Source organism: Rhinatrema bivittatum, chromosome 1, assembly GCF_901001135.1.
Source record: "Rhinatrema bivittatum chromosome 1, aRhiBiv1.1, whole genome shotgun sequence".
Taxonomy (NCBI): Eukaryota; Metazoa; Chordata; class Amphibia; order Gymnophiona; family Rhinatrematidae; genus Rhinatrema; species Rhinatrema bivittatum.
The window spans coordinates 685,175,495-685,201,784 of NC_042615.1; the positions used below are offsets into that span (position 1 = coordinate 685,175,495).

Genomic DNA, 26,290 nt, shown 5'->3' on the forward strand with positions numbered 1-26,290 from the left:
TTGGCTAGTTGGCTGTCCCAATGTATTACGTTTTGCTACAAGTGTAATCTGCCACTACAAACGAAGCCTAAAGCTCACCAAATCAGAGCAACTGCAACATCAGTCGCCCATTACAGAAACGTTTCACTAATAGACATTTGCAAAGCGGCAACTTGGTCTTCTCTACATACTTTCACAGTGCACTACTGCTTACAAAAGCAAAGCGCTTCTGATGCAGCCATGGGCTCCGCAATCCTGTCATCCATGACAAAAACATGAGACTGTCTACCGTATAAGCTGGTCTACGGGTGGGCGTCCTAACCTATAGGGCAAACATCTAGACGCCACCCGGGAGCTTGGGACTCCCAGACAGCATGGCTAATTCAGCCTGCTATCACCGGGAAAAAGCAAGTTTGCTTACTGTAAACTGTGTTTCCGTAGATAGCAGGATGTATTAGTCATGCTGACCCTCCCTCCTCCCTAGACAGTCTATAAGTATTAGAGATGTGAATCGTGTGATCGATCGTCTTAACGATCGATTTTGGCTGGGGGGGGGGGGAGGGAATCGGATCGTCGCGGTTTTGTTTTTTTTTAAATCGCGTAAATCGGGGGAGGGCTGGAAAACCGGCACACTAAAACAACCCTAAAACCCACCCCGACCCTTTAAAATAAATCCCCCACCCTCCCGAACCCCCCCAAAATGTCTTAAATTACCTGGGGTCCAGTGGGATCTTCCACTCTCATATGACAGGGCAAAGGTAGCGCCGGCGCCATTTCTATTAACGCACCCGTGGCCCGAGAGTGGAAGATCACACCGGGACCCCCCCCCACTGGACCCCCAGGTAATTTAAGACATTTTGGGGGGGGGTTCGGGAGGGTGGGGGATTTATTTTAAAGGGTCGGGGTGGGTTTTAGGGTTGTTTTAGTGTGCCGGTTTTCCCGCCCTCCCCCTTCCCCTCCCCCTTCCCCCGATTTACGATTTTTGACGATAAATCGGGGGAATTCCTATTGTATATCGCCTCTAACGAATTTTAACGATTTAAAATATATCGGACGATATTTTAAATCGTCAAAAAACGATTCACATCCCTAATAAGTATGCACTGAACATGGATATTTTTTATTTTATTTGCATATATTTTTTCTCGCTTTGAAACAAGAGACTGAGGTAAATGATACAATTCAGCGGGAACCTCACCGCGCAGAAGCACAGAGTTCAAACTTTGAACTCTAGGAGAAGCTCCGCCTGCCGGTCGCGCGACGACGCTCCCAGACAGCATGGCTAATTCATCCTGCTATCTACGGAAACACCGTTTATGGTAAGCAAACTTGCTTTTTTCCAGACTGGAAAAAGAACCAGAAATAATAGTACATAGGTATCTAGCTATCCATATGTGAATTGTAATGATTGAGAGATATTTCCTGTCATAAAACAATTGGTTCAGGTATGTATCATATTTTGACATTTCCTCCTTATCTTCCAGGAAGGTAAAGGAAATTCCAGAAAGATGGCTTAACTAATAATGTGCTTCTTAACATTTGAACTTTACAGAATTTAAGTATTGGTACTTACTTTGTGAATATTTCAAGCACTGCTTCTCTGTGCATCCTAAGTGTAATCTTGAAATGCCATATACATTGACTTAAAACATTTGATAAGTAGATAAATGGGTTACAAGTGAATTATTTTGTATTTTTTAGGTTTTAGAGTTTTTGTTTTTATAGATATAACATGAGATTAAAATGGATCATGTATGCATAAACATTTTTGTTCATGTAGACTTTTGTATTCCAAATGCATTTAAGATGAATAATTGTTCAGATTATACCTTTGGTAGGTAACTATCTTAGGCCTGGATTTTCTAAGATCGCACTGGTTTGTGAATCGCGCAGTAACGGGGGCGGGGGGCGAAGTGAGGGGTGGGCCTGCGAAAGCCGGCAGTGATTGCACCACCACGGTGTTATCGCTGCCGGTTTTCGCACCCAATAGCGCCACCGTGAAAGGTGGCGCTATTGGGTGTGCTTCTGGCAGCGATAAGGGGTCTTACCTTTTCGCCGCCAGTGAAGTTTCCGCCACGTCCGCCCCGGTGCCGCCCCGACTCCTCCTCTTCTGGTGCTGACCCCGCCCCTATCTAGCTATCGCACTCAAAGTCCCTTTTCGCGTGAGAGAGGGATAGAAAATGACCCCCTTAGTGCCATTTAGAAAAAGAAAGCAAGTAAATAAAGCTATTCTAAATCTTTAACATCTGAGCAAAAATTGTAGATAGAAATAATTTTTACAATGCAAATATCTTCCTGTTGTCTGTAGGTTATCTTTGCAGAAAATAATCACTGAAATTAGAATTAAAGATAGCAAAACTGATTTTATGTATTACATTTTTGCAAAACTGAAAAGTATCATATCTACGATTTGTATATCTCTCTAACTTGCAATGCTTGACTACTAACATGGGAAATTCTAAAGAATATCAAAATGTTTTGATGGTTAAGGAGTTCATGGCTATAGAGAAGGTCTTATTAATATATATTAATATAGTTTTATTTCTTTTCTTTATCTAGAACATTCCTGCAGTGGATGAGGAAGGATATAGTATAAGACCAGAAATTATTCAAAATGATATCCTTTGATCTGATGTGTTTTTACTTAGATTGGAAAAATGCATTTTGTTTTAATTGAAAAGAAAGATCTCACAAACTCATGAAGTCTGATATTTTTCTAATGTCTTGCTTTATAAAAATATTTGAAGAGCAATGAAATGGGAACAGTGCTTCTAAGAGCCTCAATCTCCCATGATTCATTTAGGTGAGGTCACTGCTCAGTAGGAACTGTACATGAATACCAAGCAATTTGAAGATACTATTTTGATACAGTAATTGAGTTAAAAAAGGTTGAAGTTTTAGAAATGGGTGATTGCAGCTGTCAGTTTAGAAAACACAGCTGTGAAGTACTTTTCTATAGTAAAAAAAAAGTCTTCATGTTTGCTGCTGTTGGTAGGAATGACTTTAAACAATATTTATTCATATGAATAGCTCAAAGAAATTGAATTAAGGCACAACAGGAGTTATATCTGACATGTAGTCCAGCATAGTTTAGAAGATCAAAACTGCAGGAAATCTTGATAATAGAAGTGGGTAATAAAAAATATACTTTAGTATTTTATCTGGAAGAAACATCCTACTATTTTAACTGAATGGTGTAATGAAAATTTGCTGTGCAACACATGATCATGTAATAAACTCTTGACTAGATAGCATGCTGATAATGTTTGAATAAAAGAAAAATCCCCTGATGAAGGCTAATTTAGCCGAAACATGGTCCGTGTTGGGAACAACTTATGATTTATTGAAATGATACAGCATCAGCAAGATATATCGATACGCCAGTGATTGAGCTAAGTATTTTCTGAACCAAGATTTCAGTGGTTAAAATTGAGATATATTTTTAGAGATTTGATAAATAAAGTAATTGCAGATAAAATTTAAAAACATATATATGTATAAGAGAGTGGGTACGTGATTATAATTTATGGTGCCATCAGAGCTGATGCCGTCTGTGGCCCTGTAAAGGCGGGAGACGGTGGATTGACACCAATAGGCACTTTAATTTTATGATACCTTTCTCTTCATTTACATATAGTGAATAAGTATTTTAATATTTTTGGGAATATATATTTTCCCTCTCCATATTAGATTGCTATATATTGGGAGAGGAGTTCGACTTCTGTGGTGTGATTAATAAACTCTTGACTGCCAGTCTGTTAATCTGTTTCGTAATCTGATTATGTATTTAAAGAGTAATACAGAATTATATAAAAGCAAAGGGTAAACATATAAATGTCTGCATGTAAACTTTATTCTGTATGGACAAGCAGGACAATAATTGGCCACACAAGTGGAGGATGTCATCCAACAGCACTGAGATGAAAAAGCATGGGGGTTTTCATGAAGCTGCCATTATATACGGATCCTCAATCTTTTTTCTTTTCCTGGTGTGAAAGGACATTTTTTTTTGCTGTCTCTCATTCAGCCATTTACCACTTTGTTCCTCAGTTTTCTTTTCATTTTTTCTTTTTTTCTTGAAGTATTTTTTTCTTGTTGCCTGTCTCCTAAAAACATATACATTTTTTTTTACTTCAAATTTCCAAAATTGAGTTCAGCCTAGCTTTAGCAATCTTAATCATGGCAGACAACAAATGAGGCTTCAAAAGGTGTCCCCTCTGTTCCTACAAGATGTCCTTATCAGACCAGCACGACCATTGTATTCACTGCTTTCACTTATCACATATGTATAACTGCGCTGATTGTGCTTGAATGTCACCCAGGGCCAGAAGATCCAGAAATTACACATTAAAATAATTTTTAATTTCTCAGGCTTCCAGATTAACAAAGAGGAATTCTTCTCCAGTCTAAATCAAAAAAGGCAAAGTCTCCTTATGCTAAGCTGTATGATGCTGGTAAGTCTTCCTTGAGGCACCTTTTCCCCCTTCTAAAGGGAGAGAAAATGTGCTTTTTGGCACCGAAGTCTATAGGAACCAAAATAGGCACTATGGGCACAGACAGCAGTGTATAGAAAAGTAACTATGGGACCATCACTCTTCAGTGCAGAATTTTTGCCAACACTATTTACAAGCAAAGGTTCCATATCTTTGTTGGCACCATCAACTTCTTGGCACCGAGGTACAAATATCAGTGCTGATTAACCTGAAAAATTAGTTTAATCCAAATCCACTTCTTCTATATATTCCATGCACATTCTAGTTCTAGATTCAAATAGTTCATCTCAAAGGCGACGACGACTCCCGCAGGCCATCCCAGGCTGATGACTCCCGCAGGCCATCCCTCGATCGAACCCTCCACCTACCAGCGACCAGGCACAGGATTGACGTCACTGAGTGCGACTAAAAAGGCTTTACAGCCCAGGCACCAGTCCCGGTGGGAGCCGAGGGAGCGCGACCCAAGGGTCATACCCCTTTGAGTCGCCCCTTTGACCCCAAACCTTTCACCACAAGCGAACCATCATCCTAGAGACCGGTAACCTTCAATCTTCCTCCAATCAACTTACTAAAGATGATTACCGCAACTACAAACAACCCATTCGAGAGACACCGAAACCTGGAAAAAATACACATCAACGACTCGCTAAGAAACATGATCTGCTTAGCTTTCCTCCTCAATAAATGCACAAGCACTCACAAAAAAATTCATGTTAATCTCAGACATTCTACAAGATCAAAACCCAGACTTCATCGCAGTTACTGAAACATGGTTCAAAAAAACCGACCACGTAATAACAAACCAATTAGCCAATAGCTCATATGATCTGTTCTCCATACTCAGAAAAACACGTAGAGGAGGTGGATTATTGCTGCTAATTAAAAAAACGTTTTGCAATGAAATTAATCCCTTACTCACTCCTACAACAATATGAAGTAGTCCTCTTCGACTCAGACAAACTCGAGATATGCCTGGTTTACTGCCCCCCCCCCCCCCCAAACTACTAGACAACGACATCTCCCCTCTAATAGAATTCTTCATATCAAACATCAACCACAAAAAGCCCACAATTATTCTCAGAGATTTTAATCTCCATACCGATGTTATCCCATTATCTCACCCATGCCAAACCCTGATAGACGTACTATCCACCCTCAGCTTCACACAACTTGTTAACAACCCAACACATAAAGCAGGCCACACACTAGACCTAATTTTCACAAATGATAACTTATTTTCAAACCCCACTGTATCCTGCTCACCAGTCCCATGGTCCGACCATTATCTCCTACACTGTAAGACTCTAACCGTACTCAAACAACAAGCCAGAAAAAAACAAGCCCTACTCGTTCAAATACAGACCTCCATTTCCTCTAGATCTACTACAACAAGAACTCGAAAAGCAATTAATGAACGTAGATCTATCAAATATAAACAATGCCTCCCAATCATGGCATCAAATAACAGAAATCGCTAATACCATAAACCTAGAAAGAATAAAACGGATTGATGATAAAAGAAATAATGCTAACCCATGATTCAGTAAACAACTAAGAGATCCCAAATCTACACTAAGAAGAAAAGAAAAAGACTGGCGCAAAAGCAAATGCCCACTAACACTAGAAAGATACCACACACACCTAGCATACTATAAAAACATGATAAACAAAACCAAACGAAAATACTACAGCAAAAAATCCAAAATTTCTCAAATAATCCAAAAACTCTATTCAGTATAGTGAAAAACTTAATCTCAGACAGCAACAACACTAACATACTCTCAAACAAAAACCTATCAATTTTCTTCAAAAACAAAATCAGCAAAATTACTGAGAAAACAGATAAAACCCCAAGCCAAAATATACAGCTAATCATCAGACATTACACCATGGTCCACATTTGAACCTGTATCGACCACTGAAATTGAGAACCTAATTAAAACCCTAAACCCTGCCTGCCATGAACTCGATAAAATACCTATACGAACCTTAAAAGAAATTTCACAAACCATTACCCCAATCATCATGACAATCAGCAATAAGTCACTAGAAGAAGGAGAACTACCAGACAAATTTAAAATGGCCACAATTAAACCCATTATGAAAAAAAAGAACCTCAACCCTGCTGAGCTCAACAACTACCACCCCATTTCAAACTTATCCTTTCTCGCTAAACTAACTGAAAAGGCAGCCCTTAAACAACTTAATGTACATCTAGAAATGAACAACATTCTATACCCACCACAGCCCAGAAACCGTACTGCTCAACCTATCAAACTCAATCTTAAGAGGTTTCGACAATGGCCAACGTACATCCTCATTCTACTAGATTTATCTGCCGCCTTTGATATGGTCGAACATAAAGCCTAATATGCAGGTTATCCGAAATTGGACTAATTGATAAAACACTAAATTGGTTCACCTCCTTCCTCCTCAACAGATCATTTCAGGTAAATATCAACAACTCCACCTCACATACTTTATGTATGCTGATGACATCCAATTAATCATCCCAGTAACAAACACTTTAGAGAATGCACTTAAACTCGCAGCCACATATCTCAAAAACATAAAAAATCTCCTAAATCAAATGAGATTCTGCCTGAATATGAATAAGACAGAATGTATACTACTCAAAAGAAAAAGCTCAGGAGACCTCCCTAATTACACCATTCAATTCGACAGCATGATCTTGGTATATGGCTTAAGAACATAAGAAAATGCCATACTGGGTCAGACCAAGTGTCCATCAAGCCCAGCATCCTGTTTCCATCAGTGGCCAATCCAGGCCATAAGAACCTGGCAATTACCCAAAAACTAAGTCTATTCCATGTTACCATTGCTAATGGCAGTGGCTATTCTCTAAGTGAACTTAATAGCAGGTAATGGACTTCTCCTCCAAGAACTTATCCAATCCTTTTTTAAACACAGCTATACTAACTGCACTAACCACATCCTCTGGCAGCAAATTCCAGAGTTTAATTGTGCGTTGAGTAAAAAAGAACTTTCTCTGATTAGTTTAAATGTGCCCCATGCTAACTTCATGGAGTGCCCCCTAGTCTTTCTACTATCCGAAAGAGTAAATAACCAATTCACATCTACCCGTTCTAGACCTCTCATGATTTTAAACACCTCTATCATATCCCCCCTCAGTCGTCTCTTCTCCAAGCTGAAAAGTCCTAACCTCTTTAGTCTTTCCTCATAGGGGAGCTGTTCCATTCCCCTTATCATTTTGGTAGCCCTTCTCTGTACCTTCTCCATCGCAATTGTATCTTTTTTGAGATGCGGCGACCAGAATTGTACACAGTATTCAAGGTGCGGTCTCACCATGGAGCGATACAGAGGCATTATGACATTTTCCGTTTTATTCACCATTCCCTTTCTAATAATTCCCAACATTCTGTTTGCTATTTTGACTGCCGCAGCACACTATACCAACGATTTCAATGTATTATCCACTATGACACCTAGATCTCTTGATCCAGAACTGAACTTCAAAAAACACATAGCAATGAAAATCAAAGAGGGTTTCAACAAACTATTAATTCTCAAACGCCTAAAACCAATCCTGAACCATACTACAATCCCTGATTTTCACAAGCTTTGATTACTGCAATTCGCTACTGTTACGATTGGGCGATCGCCAGGTGTGGTGAACACCACATGTAGGAGTGACTCGGGATAGAGAGAACAGGAGTCACAGTAAAGTCTCTGACAATGGCTGGAGAGGAATCTCTGGCGCTACTGGAAGAGTGTCTGATACCAGGTGCTGGCTGGAAGGTGTCTGTGGTGCTGGGAGCTGGCTGGAAGGAGTCTGGTGTACTGGAGTCTGTAGAGCTGGGTGCTGGCTGGAAAGGAGTTTCTGGAACAGGTTGCATGGGGGTAAGGGTGAGCTTTGTGATACACTGGAACAGTATGGGGGTATGCATGGATGTGAGTGCAGGTAAATGTGGTCAGAACACGAGCTGAGTGCAGTTAAGGGTGTACTCATGATAGCATGCAGGTAAGTGTGAGACTGACTGTAGGTATGTGTGAACTAGAATGAGAAAACCAAGAGAGCATGCTCATGAGGGGCCTCTCGTGGTGAGGAGGCTGCATGGCAGCCATAGTCGTAACAGCTACTGTTAGGCCTGCCCAAAACAACCACACGTCCGCTTCAAATGTTACAGAATGCCAGAATACGTACCGGCCACAAAAAAATAGAACACATCACCCCTGTACTAAAAGAACTGCACTGGCTACCCGTGGAAAAACGAATAGAGTACAAAATGCTATCCATCATACACAAATCAATACATAACAATGAAGTCGATTGCCTAAATACCATAATACAAAAACCTAATTCACAACGTAACACAAGATCAACAAATAAAGCCCTGCTAGCTATCCCCTCAGTCACGTCTGCCAATCTTACTACAGTAAGAGAGAGAGCAGTCTCGATAGCCTGCTAGCTATCCCCTCAGTCACGTCTGCCAATCTTACTACAGTAAGAGAGAGAGCAGTCTCGATAGCCGGTCCATGTCTCTGCAATACCCTACCAGAAAACCTAAGATTACAAAACAGCACAAAATTATTTAAAAAACTACTCAAAACTTTATTTCGACAAGCCTACAAAGACGGCATAGGTTAAACAACACCATTTTATGCATCACCTCAGCCTCCTTATCCCCTCATTTATAATATGTATATAGCAGCTACTTTTGAGGCCCCTAGGACACATAGGAGTTAAGAAATTCTCTCCACATACGCTCTCACTTAACCATGAAAGCACACTAATTAATCTCCTCCACCCATTCCCCCCCCTGCCCCCCCCACAGTTAAACTGTCATATTGTCATGACATTCAAATCAACTCTAGTGAAATACCATAATTATCCTCTCGGACAACATAATCACTATATCCTACTATTATCTCTAGAAAATGTTATCTTGCCTTACACAATCAATATACTCAATGTTAAAAATTATATTACTGTTAACATTGTAAAAATAATTGACTGCCTTAGTTATTATACCATTCTAATATAATTATTGTAATTCGTTGGTTTTTTTCATTTAAAATATATTAAATGTTATACATTACATTACTGTTAATGCTGTAAAAAATTAGCCGTTATAGTTATTATACCATTCTACTATAATTTTTAATGTAAACCGTTGCTTTTTCATGTAAACCGTTGTTATACCTGTAAACCGGAGTGAAGGCTTGTACCAAACTTTGGTATATAAAAGTATACAAATTAATAAATCTACTGGGAGTCCTCTTTCCAAACAGTACCATCATCAGTTTATCAGGAAAATGTGGCTTGATGTCGTCAAAAACTGTTTTACCAGTATACTATATTCTCCATCTTTATCACAGTTAGAGCTAATGTTTTCCATGACTCCAAAATCATGGACTAGCATTCTGCTGGGCTCAGGCGCTATTATGGGCGAAGCCTTGATTATTGTCTCTGGCTGAGTTTTACAAGGCACTCAAGAAGGATTATTATGGCTTTACAAGTCTATTCAGTTAAACCAAATTATTATTTAAAGCCTTGTAGATCAAAGATAAAACTTCAAATTTTATCCACATTTATATTACCAACCAATATAACCGGAACAACACAGGGATAATATGCTCTCTTAACATTTTACCCATCAGTATTGGATGGCTTATTTTGACCATTTGCAAGATATTCAGCTTCAATGAGGGAAGCTCAAGATAGTGTATTGCAGTAATCTAAACTCAATAAAATAATTCCCTGGAAAACAGTGTGAAAATCTTCAGATATGAGAAATGGTTTGACTTATGTATTGGTTCATAAAGTACTACAAGACACCCGTAGCAAGAAAGCTGGATTTCAAATATAAAGTTCAGCCTTATCCTGGGCATTAAAAGGTATAACTCCCTGATGGATCTGTAGCAGTAAATTCAGCCTTGAAATAGCAAAGTGGTCTAAAACACAATCTAGTACCCCTCAGATGCAGTTACTGGATGCTGTGGCAAAAAAAAGATTTCCCATTATCTGTGCAAGCATCTAGGATACTTGGCTAGCAATTATATATGATACAATTCACATATAACTCTTTACAAAAGATGCAAGATAGGACACAGAAGCTTCCTTCAGATTGTTTTGCTTCTGTGCTACAAAACGGAGGAATGCAAAAAAACGAATTTGATTAATTTATGGATGTGATATTTCTTTCAAAACATCTGAAGTTGCTGTTGGAGCTAAAAGGCTAGCATGTCCACTGGCTTTGGGGCTTCACGAAGATGTTCACAAGAAACCTGCTGATGCTTCTTGCATAGGGATAATCTTTTTGGAGACAAAGTGAAAGAAACAGACCTTATTAAAGGTCACTGCTCCACATGCCTTACTGACAGGTCAATACAGTAAAGTGCGGCCTCGGTTACCCTGCTTCTAACCCGCTTTCTACTCACAATTTGGCCGCGTTAGTCCAACCCGCGATTCACTAACCCTTTTAACCCATCCTTACCGCCTCTTTAAATCAACGGGTAACCCCTTCTGCCCGCGGCATGTATATGAGATGTAAACGATCGGATTAGCTATTCCTTCCCATACAGTAACGCGTGCCCCGATTATCGCTTTTTAAACCTGCTAACTTACTGCCTACCCTTACCCCTGTGTTAGAGACAGGGGTAAGGATAGGCGGCAAACTTTCCCCCAGCCCTCGCTCACCTGCCCTGGCCTCGTCCATGTGTGCTGGTCTCCGGGGCAGCCCAGTCCTCTCTACCCTCCTCCCGAAGCAACGAAAAGCGAAAAAGGAGAAAAGCGAAAAGACTTGTGAAGTGTAACTTACTTTTCTTGCAGCCCTCCTCCGGAGACGCACCGCGCCTCCCCTGCCTCCCGGGAGCCGCCCCCTGCCTCCCGGGGGCAGCTAGCGGCGAAAGCGGCCCCGCCAGCAAAGATGGATGCTTGCATGGGGCCCTCTGACACAATCGCTCCCGGGAGAATCCTTTACTGAGCTGCGACCACTTCTCCTGCTTGCATTCAGCCTGAGCGTGCAATTTGGCCGCTCAAGGCGTGACGTCACTACGTTTGGCGTCACGGCGTGTGACGTCGGCATTCGCTGTATAGTGCTGTATAGCGCTGTATAGCGCTCTATACAGTAAAATGGATTGCGCAGGCCTAACGCTTCACGGTCGCTTCTTGGATGCGGCTTGCATTTGCATACCTAGTTTTTGATTCTAATATCAAAGAGGCTTCCAGTTAGATTTAAACAGCCTTCAAGTGGTGGAAAGTTTCAGCACTTCAACCCACTGTGGTCTTTTAACCACTGACCTTTGGGTAATACAGATCATAAAATAGATTTTCAAATGCTCACCCTCCAGACATTCCACCAAAAAATCACTCTGTAAATGCACAACTGCTCTGACTCCTCTAACGAGCTATAGCCCTCCTTATTGCAAATATGGTAGAAACAGTCCCAATACTACAAAGATACACAGGATTTTGCTACATATATTTCCTTATTTCAAAGAAAACTAGTGGTGTCTTACATTTGGACTTCAGAGGTCTCAACAAGCACCTGAAGAAAGAAAAGTTAAGGATGAAAACTTTAGGGACAATCCTCCTTCAATTGGAGAATAATGACTGGCTAACCACATTAGACCTCAAGGATGCCTACATGCATATCCTGATTTTCAAAAGTCAGTTTCTGCATTTCTCCACAGTGTCTGTGTTTCTCCATAGTGCAGTGTCCAAGGTGTTTACAAAATGTTTTACAATAGTTGCTGCTCATCTAAGGAAGAACATATCTGCACCCAGATCCAGTGCTCTAGCTTCACGCTTTCCCGCACCCACTTCCACACATACCCAAACTCGGTTCCAGTATTCCTGAAGTTCACCCTTACCTCCATGCACCTTGCTCCAGAGATTCAGCCCAGGCTGCACCTTGCTGCAGAGACTCTACCCAGCCTCACTGGACCACCCACCTTTGCTCCAGACATTCACCTCACATGGCTACTACCCAAAATCCTAGCAGTAAGTTAGTTTTTATTGCTGAATTTATTTTGTTTTATAATGTAACCATTTGGGGTCTCGCTTTTAGAGAAAGGCAGTCTACAAATATGGTTAGAAATGAAATCAAAATTCAACTAAAATATAAGCATGCAATTCATGATGCCACTATTTATTCATTGACTGTAATTTCATTATAAGCTTTGGAATATATATAATAGGCAATTTGTATGCTTTATTGTTTGGCAACTATATCCTAGAATAGATATGAAAGCTAGTTCCTTCAAGAGAAACTATTGTAAATGTTCCTGTAGATTCATTTGTGTGATTTGTATGTTTAAACTGATTTTGCTAATGTGGTTTCTTTAACTAATTCAAACATACCAAAGAGAACCATTTCTGCTCATCCAGTGATTCTGATTCTGAAGATGATGAACCAAAGAGGTTCCATGTGGAGATAAAACCTATACAACCAAACAATGGAACTCACCATACAATGGCTTCATTGGATGAGTTAAAAGTATCTATCGGCAACATCATTCTTTCGCCACCTGTATCTGTGAGTAACAGGTTGTACATATTTTTACTTTATATATAGAAGAAAATTAGGGCATTAAGTTAGACATAGTGAATATGGGCTTCCTAATGTGGATATTTGCTGTCTGAAAGAATAGCATCCAGTGGTAAAGCAAAAGACCTATAATTTTAAGATATGTGCATGCTGTCTTGTTTTCTGTATGCCTTGTCTTGTCTGTTGCAGACATGGGCAATCATTGACTTCCATCCACTTTGGTCTCGGGTAGCTTGTTAGTAGATCTGTGTTGGTATTTCCATTTTCAAATTAAAGATTGATGATCGTGCTTTTGAGTGTTTGTCTATGAGGGAGTGCTGATAACAGAAGTGTCATCTTCTAATGGGAGAGCAGAGCTTGTGAATATCTTTATTTTGACAATTTATATGACACCTATTCATAGCTCTAGATGGCTTATAAAATTTACATGCATAGAATAAAACAAAAATAAACATAAAATAATATCATTCTATGCCAAATTAGCTGATATGAGCACAATCAATCCTTGGCTCTCAACATCCAAAAGCTGATTCTAAACATAAAATGCTAATTGGAATAAACATATTTTTAGCATCTTTTTAAAAGTTTGAGTGCATTCGATCATACATAGATCCATAGATCGAGAGTTCCACAACATGGGTCTAGCAACAAAGAAAAGTCTCTCTCTCATGTCAATTAAGTGCACTTGATAGAAAGAGGATATCTAAAGTAAACTTATTTGAGCTGAATGAAGTGCCCGGGTTGAGTTGTAAATGTATAACTGTTGATTGATCAAGGTAAGGAGTCAATCTTTTGCAGCTTGTGAATGAGTAGTGCCACTTAAAATAGAATGCATTCATGGACAGGCAACCATTGAAGATCACAAAGTACAGGAGTAATATGGGCCATCCTTGGTAGTCCAGCGATGAGTCTGGTGGCACGATTCTGCAGCATTGGAAGAGCTCACAGGGCATTCTTAGAATAAGAAATAAGGCATTACAGTAATCAAGGGTAGTGAATATTTTTGCCTAAACCACAGAATGAAATTAATTTGACTCAAGTATGGACCATAAATAAATTCACCAAGCATAATTTATAATAACCTGTCTTTATGACTGCTTTGAATTGTGAAAGTATATATAGGTTTGCTGTGGAAGTGGGTGTTTAACGCTTACAAAAGAAATAGAGTGATAAAGTTTATGAATGTGGTCACAGATCGTCTGTTATGACATCATCATGTAACAAATTAAGGATGCTTAAATATTTGAAACCGCTCCTGTCCTCTGATTTTCAATTTGTGTTGCAGATGTTAATTTTTTCTGTGTTAGATTACTGCAACTTGTTATATCTTGGCCTTCCAGCCAGTACAAACGGACCTCTGCAAATAATCCTTAAAAAAAAAGTCAAAGGAAGTCCAGATAACTGCCAGCATGGTTAAATGGTTAGGTGAAAGACAGTCAAAGCTAAAAGATTCAGGATCGATGCAAGGGGTTTCTTTCTTTACATTCTCAGGTCTTAGCTATAGAAGCTTCTATTTTGTTAAGAGATCCATCAAAATGTGTGGTTAAATTAGGTGCTAATACATAAATCTTTTTGATCTTGACCAACTGAAAGTATTGTTAAGTACTAGAAGGGTCAATTCCGTTACTAACCCTTAGTTAATTTAGGGGGTCTACCTCTGTTTATTATAGTAGGAGATTATTCACACTGTCTGTTACTTATATTTTGTTTCTTTTTTCTTTTTATTCTCTTCCTTGGTTTCTGATTCCCCCCCCCCCCCCCCCAAATATTGTTTATTACTGTGAGAAAAGATCTTTTTTATTGTTGTTGTCAGTCTTATTCTATTTTCTTTTTCTCTTTCCAAATCTTGCTGTACAAAGTTTATTTTTCTTTGTATATTTCAAAACTTTAATAAACATAGTTAAAAAAAAAAAAAAGCTAAAAAAGACATCTTTGACAAAATGGAAAGCAGATCCAAATGTGGAAATGGGAAAGAGCATAAGCATTGGCAAGTTAGATGTAAAACATTAATAAGGCAGGCCAAGAAAGAATTTGAAAAGAATCTTTCCAGGGAGGCGAAAACTAATAAAAACTTTTACATGTATACTTGAAACAAGTCTGAGAGTCAGATGGACCTCTAAATAATATAGGTTTAAAACTGGCACATAGAGATGACAAGACCATAGCAGAAAAAACAAATGAATTCTTTAATTTAGTCTTTACTGAGCAGAATGTCTAGGAGAGATATCTACATGAAAACCATTTCGATGGGGATGATTCAGAAGAAGTGAAACAAATCACTGTGAAAATGGAAGATGAAATAGAGCAAACCAAAGAGTAACAAATTACCTGGACCAAATGGTATTTACCCCAGTGTCATGAAAGAGCTGAAACATGAAATGCAAACCTGTTACTAGTAATCTGTATCTTATTTAAAACAGTCATCTTACCTAAATATTGAAGGGTGGCCAATGTAATGCCAATTTTTAAAAAGGGCTCCAGGGTTAATCCAGGAAATTATAGACCAGTGAACCTGACATCAGTGCTGGGCAAAATGGTAGAAGCTGTTCTCAACAAAATTACTGGCCATATAGATAGACATGCTTTAATGGGGGAAGTCAAAATGGTTTTAACAAAGGGAAGTCTTTTTTCTTACAAAGCTATTAATTTCCCCATGAGAGACTGAAAAGTTTTGTGGTTTTACCAGAAGTAGGTCTTGGCAGATGAATCTGATCAATTTCTTTGATTGGGTGAGCAAAGAATTGGATCAGAGGGGAGTGCTCAATGTAGTATTGTAGTATAATTGGATTTCAAAAAAGCCTTTGACATGGTTCTGCGTAGGCGACTTGTTAATAAAGTGAGGACTGATTGGATTAGAAACTGGTAGAGTGTATGGCGACAAAGGGTAATGGCAATTCTCAACAGGTGTGGCGAGACACACTGGTCTATTGTGAGGTCCCAGGAGGCTGTTCTCTCCTCATCAGCCTGGGTGGGCATCAGCCAACTTCCCCTTTATCAGGCTTAGTACGAGGCTGCTCTTGTGACATTGTCCTCTTCCTGGCCCAGTAGGAGGCTGTTTCTTCCTTCTTCACCCAGCTCAGAGTGAGACACTGCTAACTTCTGCTCTTGTGGGCCTGCTGGGACACCAGCTTTATCTTCCCCTGCTGGGCCCGGAAGTGATGGTGATGATGCTTTCTTCACCCTGTGAGGCCCAGAAGTGATGGAGACAGTAGGAGCATGAGGAAGAGAAGCAAGTCCTCTAAATACATAGATTCACTACCAGCTTCTGCTGCCTCCTCTTCCTCTCCCAAATGCTTCTTACCCTCATATGCAGATGAGGAAGGAGGGAAAATTTGGACTGGACTAGAGGCTTTTCTGCTGGCTGCTATCCAGGTGAGGGGAAAATGCAGGTGTTGCTAGGCAGGTAGGGGTTGGGGGGAGAGTGTGGGTGTTGCTAGTCAGGGAGAGGTGTGGAACAAAAGGACTCAAAAATTTCATGGGTGGTGGAGGAAAGGGGATCTAGGAAGGCTGCTGGTCATGGGGGGGCGGTAGGGGAGAGAAGGGGTGTTGGTACTACTAGGCAGGGAGATGTGGGGGGAATAGGGGTTTACGAATCTGCTAGGCAAGAAAGTGTGTGGAGATGGGATTGGAGCTGCTGGGTAGCTAGAGGAGAAGAGGGGATGTGGGGGCTGTTGGGCAGAGGGAAAAGGCAGGTCAGGTGGATGCTGAGCAGGAAGGGGTAAGAAAGAGGGGGCTGCGGGTATACTGGTCAGTGAGGAGGAGAGAGTGAGCATGGGAAAGATGATGTAGGGGATGTTTAGGAAATACTGGCAGTGATGTGAGAATGTGAGGGGATGATTGAAAGGAAGTAGTTGGGAAAAGTGAAGGATGATGAGGGCATAGAGGAGAAGTGACAATGTACAAAAGCCATATGTCAATTTTGGGAATGTGCATATTTTCTATCTTTTTACTTTGCTTAGTGTAGGAGGAAATGTTTCTATTTCTAGTTCTCCAGGTTCGCACTCTAGATTTTGTCTCCACCTTTGTAATTTGTGGGTTTTATTTTGTATTTGGTGAAGGTTGTTCTGTGTGTATGGCTGAGATGAGGTATTTTACTATTATGTAGGGATTTATATCAGTTTTATTTGTTATGTTTTCTCAATAGGATATGCAATGGTGGTGCACAGCTGTCTTTTCATAGGTAGGGCTATTGCTGTTTGAGTTCTTGGAGTTGGTGCTGGTATGGTATGGCACGTTTGCTACACATGTGCTGAGTGGTTTTCTTTTTTCAGTTTTTGATTTATTTTAGTATGTGCCTGGTGGTAGCGAGAATTTGTGTTACTGAGTTGACACCAGAATCAGAATATTATGGCATGAGTTGTATGGGGAAATGTCCTAGTTCTGCTCATTGTTTGGGAGCAGGAGGGTTCCTGTGTATACAGAGTATATGTTTACATTTATCCCATGACAGTCATATGTTCAGTGTGTCACGCATGTGAATATCATTTGTCAGCTGTGTTCTGACAGAAAAAAAGGTTGAGAATCACTGTTGTAGACTAATCTTCTTCATCTTTTTCCCCTTTTCCTTTCACGTTCTAACAGAGACAAAGTCCGGTGAGTATAGTAGATATAATCTAACTGGTTGTTTTAGCTTTTAATCAGAAATAAAATAATAGGTGAGAAATATGGGTTTTCACTTCAAATCTTAACTAAACTCTCTAAGCATTTGTGATGAAATACCTTTTTGTTAGCTTATGTAACTTTGCATTTGACAGAAATGTCAACTGTTAATTGTGGCATTCATAATTCTAAATTGATATAATCTCCAATTTTACATCTTAATTGAATAATAATTTCATGCTTAGAAAGTTCTTCCATTCTAATTATAAATTAGGAAGCAAAATAGTTACTTTGCTTTCTTTTTTTTGTTTTAGGCACAGATGAACAGAAGTTCACCTAGTAAGTTATTAAGCTTTTGAAAATATTCTGTGATACAATTTCTGAATTTTTTACTTTGTTCAATGATTAAAACCATACCAGTTTTAGAAGTGTATTTTAAAAAGCAAGATCCATGTGTAGGTTGCCAGGATATTTAAATCAGGATGAAACCAGATGATTTTTTAATACTTGGGCTCTAGTTTTTTTTTTTGTTTTTTTTTAATTTAGTGTATTTCAAAAATTCAAATTTTTACAGTATATATAGGATGAATTTCATATCCACATTTGATGATTTGTCTCGTCTTATCGGTGATATCTATGTATGATGATCAAGGACAAGCAGGACGAATCAGCCACTTAAGTAAAGCCATCTAATGGAACTGACATGGATGGTCTCCCAGAGAATTCTGGAAAAACTGGAAAAGGCTTTCCAGGCATGTGTGGGAATTCCCATGCACTTACTACCTTGCAGAGCCCCCTTAATCTTTTATTATCTGTAGTGACACATTCCAGTGTGCTTCACACAGGGGCTTATGCACAAATATGTGAATTTTCAAAGTAATTATGCATGTAAATGTAACATTTTCTCCTAGAACAAGCAGGATGGTAGTCCTAACATGTGGTGACATCATCCAATGGAGCCCGGCACGGAAAACTTTTGGCAACGTTTCTAGAAGCTTTGACCTGCAGACTGAGCAAGCCCCAACCTGCTACTATCCATGCGTCCACGTGAGGTTCCCCTTCAGTCTCTTCTTTTTCGTGGTACAGGTGCCTCGCGGTCATGGAGCTCCCTTTTTTTTCTTGTTTTTTCTCGATAAGTTTCGAGTTCCTGCTTATTTCCTCGTCAGGTCCCTCTTCGCAGTCGGTGCCTCATCGATGTGGTAGGTTTGTCTAGCCCCTTTTTTCCAACTTTGCAGTCGATTACGACTCTCGCCTCGTGGTGTCTGCTGGTCATCGACCACACACCTGATACTTTTTCATGGCTTCGACTGTTTTTTCCCATGGATAAGCAGGCTGAATTAGCCATGTTGTCTGGGGGGAAGGATGGGGATGTCCTCCTGTCCTCTAGGTGGCGGAGCTCCTCAACGCCTGCACGTCCTCCCCCTGCTGTTCCCAGCTTGCCTCAGTCTAGTTTTCTCCGCAGTGCAGGTTGAAAGTGGAGCTCCTCACTAGTGTTGCCAGTGTTAGGCTTACAAGTACTTTTCCTTTGGTTTGCTGTGGATACAGCAGGGCAACGATGCCTAGACCGCCTGGCTTTAAGTTCTGCCAGTGCGGAAAGATTATGTCGGTAACAGACAGCCATATGCTCTGTTACCTCTGCCTGGGACCAGACCACAAGCCATCTAGCTGCAGGGACTGTGGCCGCATGTCCCCGAGAGTAAGGAAGCAGCGGCTGAGGGAGGCAGCCTCCAGCTCGTATGCTTCAGAACCAGCTCAAGGATCCACATAGTCCTCCCTGGGGCCCATTCGGGAACCCCCGAAGGGGGAAGAGGGCCCCTCAGGCAACCCAGGGGCCCTGCTAAAGCGCGCCCAGGCCGCATCGACACACGGGGCTTTCGGAAGATCCATGGGAAGTAAGGCTCAGGCGACGCAAGTACATCAACGCAACCGCCCAACGCACATACCCAACATGACGCGCGATGCATGGTGCAATGCCAACGCACATGCATCGGAGAGGAAGAAGTGCGACGCAGCGTCGGGGAGTTGGAGAGCCTCAGCCGATGCACCGACGCAAGGGTTGACGCCAATGCAGTGGCCTTTGACGCACCGTCCAGGAACGGTGCGTCAAAGGCCATAAAGCCTTTAGACCAGGGGTGGCGAACACCGGTCCTCGAGGGCCACAAATAGGCCAGGTTTTCAGGATAACCACAATTAATATGCATGAGATAGTTTTGCATACATTGGAAGCAGAGCATGCAGATCTATCTCATGTATATTCATTGTGGATATCCTGAAAACTTGGCCTGTTTGTGGCCCTCGGGGACTGGAGTTTGTCACCTGTGCTATAGACCATCGAGTCCCAAACGTTTCACCAACAAGTGGAGACTCATTAAGGGCAGCACAGCTGCCAGTGGCAGAGAGAGACTTGGTGCCGGACCTAGAGCTAGTCTTTTCAGAAGTGGAGCCAGTATCCGTGCACGGATCATCGGGGTCATCCCATTTGTCACGATCTTCTTTCTTTCTTTTAGTGGCCTCTAGGCACAATTGGGAGGGATCGCATGTCCAAGAGCCCCTGGAGAAGAGAGACAGGCCAGGCCCTGGGGTGGAGTGGGCAATGGCCCGATCCAGAGGTCCAGATTCGGACATCTTGCTAGCGGCAGTTCCCCCCAGAGGAGGGGGACATTATCCAGGGCCACAGAGAATGCTAACCTCCCATGCAGTGACACAGATATCTCAGATCCTAGCTCAGTTCCTGTTATCAGTGGAACAAGGCACAGTGGAGAGTGGAGAAGACCATTATGGGTGCAGTCTCACACCTACGGGGCCTTGTGACACCGAACAGCAGCCAGGGAGTCCCCTGCAAGAGTCCCCACAGAGTCTTTCGTTACCGGGATCGGATACCACGATCCCGGGATCATCCACCAGGTACCCTTCGGACCCCCCCCCCCCCCCTCCCGGAAGAGCAGCCACGGCCAATATCTCCGCAAGAAGCCTATCCTACTACAAATTTGTGGAGAAGATGGGAAGTACCCTTCATGTGGGAACTCAGAAAATACCGGACCCCAGGGCGGAGGTCTTGAGTATCCTGAAAATATTTGAGACACCCACAGAGCCCACAGCGTTGCCCTCGCATGCAGTGCTGAATGACTCTGTTGTCAGAGTCCTCGACAGCGAGGAAGACCTACCTGAAATTCCGGATGCATGAGTTGCCCTTCTACGCAGTGGTACAGCTGCCCCACGCCTCCATTGTAGTAGAATCAGCGATGAGAAAAGCAAAAAAATCGAGACTCCATTCCAATACTCCACCAGGGAGAGACGACAAGCTCCTGGATGTGTTTGGGAAACGGATGTTTCAGGGGGGTATGCTGGATGCTAAGATCCAGCAGCATCAGTTTTACATGACCCAGTATCTTTACGAATGTCTGCAATCATTGAAGCCACTCATAGGGACTTTGGCCTCAGGAGAGAATCCACCGCCACAGCTGCATGCAAAGGAAGAAGGGCTACGCCACTTGCTCCACTCTATCTACATTTGACACCTCAGCCAGGATCACCGTGGGCCATCGAGGCAAGGCGGCTAGCCCACGAAAAGCTTGCTGATATTCCTTGCTTCCCGGGCAATCTGTTCGGAGATAAGCTGAAAGAGATAGTGGCGCAGTTGAAAGAGCAAAGTGGCAATCCAATCCCTGACTTCTCCGATGGACAGAGCATCGTCGAGAAGGTACTACCATACTTCCCGGAGGTTGCACATGTATCGGGGGGGGGGGGGGGGGGGGGTAGAGCGTACCCCACCTTTCACCAGCTGATGTATCAGCTGCCAAGGGGAGCACAGCCGTAGCAGCCACAGAATCGGAACAGACAGTGCAGCACGCACTCCTCGCGGGTACCTACGGAGCCCAACAGCCAAAAGGAACAGTCAGGGTTTTAAAAACGCCCCGGTTAACCTCGCCGATAGCGGTGGGGGGCAGAATATCCCATTTCTACCATGCGTGGGAGAGGATTACCACTGACTGCTGGGTACTCCGAATTGTCAAGGAGAGGGATATACCTTGCATTTCAGCAGTACACCAACTGTTCCGCGGCCCCTATGACCGCGCGATGAGAGGGCCCTAGAGGAGGAGGTGGCCGCCAGGCTACTTCAGCAGAACTGCATCTGCTGTATCCCTGTCGCCCAGAGGCGCCGGGGGTTCTACTCCCCATATTTCCTCATTCCCAAGAAGTTGGGGAGCCTCTGACCCATCCTGGATCTGAGGGCACTGAACTGGTTCATTTGCAGGGAAAAATTCAAGATGACCTCCTTCAAGATCATCTTCCCTTTCTTACAGCCCAGCAACTGGATGAGTGCACTAGATATGAAAGATGCCTATGCCCATGTCCCTATCCACTGTGTCTGTTGGCAGTACCTCTGCTTCCAAGTCAGGGAACAGCCTTTCTAATACAAGGTGCTCCAATTTGGACTGTCATCCTCCCCCAGGGTTTTCACCAAATGCTTGGCAGTGGTGGCCGTCCATCTCAGGGGACAGGGAATACAACTGTTCCCCTATTTCGACGACTGGTTGATAGTGGCCCTGAGTCAACCCTCCCTACAATGCAGTCTGCAGATCACCACCGACTGCATGGGGGACCTGGGCTTACTGATCAGTTACGAGAAATCGCACCTGCAGCCAACGCAGGTTCTGCAGTTCATTGGAGCAATGAACACGAGAATTGGCAGGGCCTTTCTATCAGATTCCAGGGCACGCACCATAAGGACCCTGGCAGTGCAACTGCTAGTGACCAGATACGTGCCAGCCAAACAAGTATTGACCCTCCTAGGCCACATGGCAGCAGCAGTCCAGGTGGTACCACTCACGCACTTGCATATGTGCTGTTTGCCGTGGGGTCTGAAGGCACAATGGACATAACATTTGCACCTCTCGTCATAACGAGTTATAGTCACTGCAAGCATGAGAGAGGATCTCCAGTGGTGGCTGCGGTCCAGAGCACTGACTGAGGGCATGCTCTTCCGACAGCCACAGCACCAGATCATCAACCATGGACGCTTCTCTGTGAGGTTGGGGAGCCTACATAGGCCAGATGCAGACCCAGAGGCGGTGGTCGCAACAGATCAATCTGCTGGAGCTGCAGGCGGTGAGTTACGCCATGCGCACGTTCAGAGACATGCTGCGGGGGAAAGCAGTGATGATTCACACAGACAATCAAACTTTGCCAAGAAGCTGTGCGCACCAGGGAATGGGCAAAGACAGACAGGGCGCCTGGAGGTAGATCCTATCTCCCAAGCTTTGGGAACGCCAGAGCAGACAAGTTGAGCAGGATGTTCCGCCCCCACGAATGGGAACTCGACCAGGGGGTAGCTGACCGAATCTTCCAAGAGTGGGATCGACCAACCATAGACCTTTTTGCAACAGAAAGCAACAAGAAGGTGCGGGTGGTTTGCTCCAGCAAACATCGCATAGCACAAGACGCTTTCCTCACCTCGTGGAAGCAGGGACTGTTGTATGCCTTTCCGCCCATCCCACTGAGAGTGAGAGTTCTGCAAAAATGCATCACGGACAGAGCTGACCTCATTCTCATAGCGCTGGCATGGGCCTGGCAGCCATGGTACACGTACCTAGTGCAGCTTTCGATCAGACAACTGCTGCCCCTGGGACATGCTGAGAATCTGCTATAACAGGAAGGGAGATCCCTTATCCACCCCACACATCTGCCACTTCATCTCACGGCGTGGAGGTTCAAAGGACAGTACTGTCATATCTGAACTTACCACCACCAATCCAGGAGGTATTGGTTTGCTCCAGGAAGTTGTCCATAAAGAGAAATTATCAGGCCAAGTGGGCCAGATACTTGGACTGGTGTGGGAAACACAACGTGAATCCCTTCTCCTGCCCACCGGGACGGGCTATTGGAGTACCTCCACTCCCTATACCAAGTGGGATTGGCGACAGCATCAGTCAGAGTACATGTCAGTGCAATCACTGCGTACCACCTTCCTCACGAGGGCACTCCGGTGTCCTGCCACCTGCTAATTTCAAGGTTTATGAAGGGCATCCTTCGTCTGCGCCCACCGGCCAAAAGCCACCGGTTCCATGGGACCTTAACCTGATTTTGGAGCAACTGATCCTCCAGCCCTTCAAACCCATGGACAATTGCCATGTGAGGTATCTCTCCTGGAAGGTCCTGTTCTTAGTCGCCATCCCCTTGGACAGGAGGGTGAGCGAATTGCAGGCACTAGTGCATTATTCACCATACCTACAGTTCCACCACGATAAAGTGACACTACAAACATACCCCTCCTTTCTCCTCAAGGTGTCGTCAGCCTTCCACCTCAATCATACCATCAACTTCCCGATTTTCTTTCTGAAGCCGCACAAGTCTATACAGAGAAATGGCTGCATACCTTGGAATGCAAGCGTGCCTTGGCATACTACAAGTGCCGTACTCGAAGAGCTTCTCAACTCTTCGTCTTTTTTAACCCAAACGCCCCTGGGCCCCCGGTGTCAAAAAGGACCCTCTCATCGTGGATCTCGTAATGCATCCTATTCTGCTATAACAGAAGATCGAAGACTCTAGCTACATCGCCAAGAGCCCATCAAGTAAGAGTGATGGCAGTGTCCATCGCCCATCTACATGACATTCCAATTCAGGACATATGTAAAGCCACCAAATGGGCGTCTCTGCATACCTTTACTTTGCATTACTGCCTTAATCAGCAGACAGCCTCAGATGCAGTGGTGGGGAGAGCTATGCTCACGGCAGGAACAACCATAGTCTTGGCTGAGACACCCCACAGTCTACCAGAAGGGACTGCGCATGGTGCCAGAGGTCCAGTGGGGCGCTGAACCGTTCAGCTTGGGACTCCCCAGACAGCATGGCTACTTCAGCCTGCTTAACCATGGGGGAAAAAAAGCAAGTTTGCTTACCGTAAACAGTGTTTTCCTTAGGTAGTAGGGTGAATTAGCCATGTTAACCCGCCCACCTCCCCCAGACTGTCTCAGCCAGTACAGTACAAGCTCGGATAATAGACTGAGGCAAGCTGGGAACCTCAGGGTGAGGACACGCAGGCAGGCATATAGAGCAGAGCACAATTGTACTTTATGTTCGTTATTTATTGTATTAATTTATCGTGTTGTGAAGCGTTGTGATGGTCCCACCGAACAACAGTATACAAAATCAACAAATAAATAAACAGGCACAACAGCAGCAAGAGGCCCTTTCGGCCTTTGCCCTGCTGGGTCTCAAAGCAGGAAAGCATGAGGTGCATTACACCTACGATGTTTTTGAGACAGCGGCCCGCGTAGCAGTGGTGGGCATTGGCACCAGGAGAATGGCTCTGGGCCTCTGACCTCTGACTGGAGGTCCAAGATAGGCTGGCTGACCTCCCCTGCACAGGTGAAAACCTCTTTGGGGATAAGGTCCGGAATGCGGTAGCACAATTGAAGGACCATCATGATATCCTTCAACAGCTGTCTGCTAGCACCTCTGAAGGCCCATCCTCGGCCAGATTCCCGGAAGCCCTTTTACTGGCAGAGGAAATATTATGCTTCAGCCTCCTGGGCCCGTACACCATGTATCTGTTCCAAGGGCCGTCCTCGCCAACAGTGAGCTCCTAGACCCTAGCTGGCCCCCCAGCAAGCCCCGGCCACGGGCTTTTGACTGGTGGTGAGGGAGCGGAAGTCAGTTGACTGTACCCCTGGCATCGGATCACCCTGCTGATGGCAGGCTCATGAGCTTCACCTATCACTGGGAGGAGATCACGTCGGACCATTGGATCCTCTATCATGCGACAAGGGTACCATCTAAACTTCAGAGACCTTTCCCTCATGTCCATCATGGGATTCATCCACCCAACTGGTCATTCTTCAGTCAGAACTCTCTGCCCTCCTTGTAGCGGGTGCAGTGGAACCGGTCCCTCACCATCAACAGGGCCGAATATTCTATTCGAGGTATTTCCTCATTCCAAAGAGGAATGGCAGCTTGTGCCCCATTCTGGACCTCTGGGCGTTGAACAAGTTTCTCGTAAGAGAAAAGTTCAAGATGGTCTCTCTGGGCACGCTGATCCCGCTCCTCAGAGGAGGAAACTGGCTTTGCTTAGGGACCGGGCGATCACCCTTGCCTGCTGGCTACACTTATCCGGGACAGCCGGAGGGTGCCAGCTCTCCTTCTGCTCCGCCTGCGGGCCACATGGTAGCCTCCGTCCATGTGACCCCTCTAGCTCGCCTCTGCATGCGGAGAGCCAAATGGACCCTACGATCCCAGTGGCAACAGGCTTCTCAGGGTCTTGAGGCGCTTGTCACAGTTACAGACCCTCTAAGAGTGTCTCTATCCTAGTGGGTCTCCAACCTGGAAAAAGGACTTCCCTTCCAACCCTTTCCACTTCAAGTGATTCTCACCATCAATGCTTCCCCTCAAGGCTGGGGTGCCCATGTGAACAGTATCCACACGCGAGGTCTATGGACTGCCTCCAAAGCCCACTCTTAGATAAACTTCCTTGAGCGTTGAGTAATTTGTTATGCTCTGGGGGCATTCAGAAACCAGTTGTCGTCCAAGGACATCCTAATTCAGACAGACAGCCTAGTTGTGATGTGGTATATCAACAAGCAGGGTGACGGGTTTGTTCCTCCTCTGCCACAAGGCGTGCAAGTGTGGACTTGGGCCCTCTCACAGGGAATGTCCCTGCGAGTGACCTACCTGCCGGGCCATCTCAAC

The 26,290-nt window shown here is 43.6% G+C and overlaps 1 protein-coding gene across 5 annotated transcripts in view; it reads left to right on the forward strand.

Annotated features, from left to right (window-relative positions):
• Positions 1 to 26,290, forward strand: part of FCHO2 (FCH domain only 2) — a 532,544-nt gene that overhangs the window by 218,161 nt on the left and 288,093 nt on the right. For all 5 annotated transcript variants that reach the window (XM_029574710.1, XM_029574736.1, XM_029574720.1 and 2 more), the window contains 4 exons: positions 2,539 to 2,596; positions 12,816 to 12,994; positions 17,588 to 17,599; positions 17,920 to 17,944. In XM_029574710.1, the coding sequence (XP_029430570.1) occupies positions 2,539 to 2,596; positions 12,816 to 12,994; positions 17,588 to 17,599; positions 17,920 to 17,944 (274 nt within the window). The remainder of the gene's footprint in view (positions 1 to 2,538; positions 2,597 to 12,815; positions 12,995 to 17,587; positions 17,600 to 17,919; positions 17,945 to 26,290) is intronic.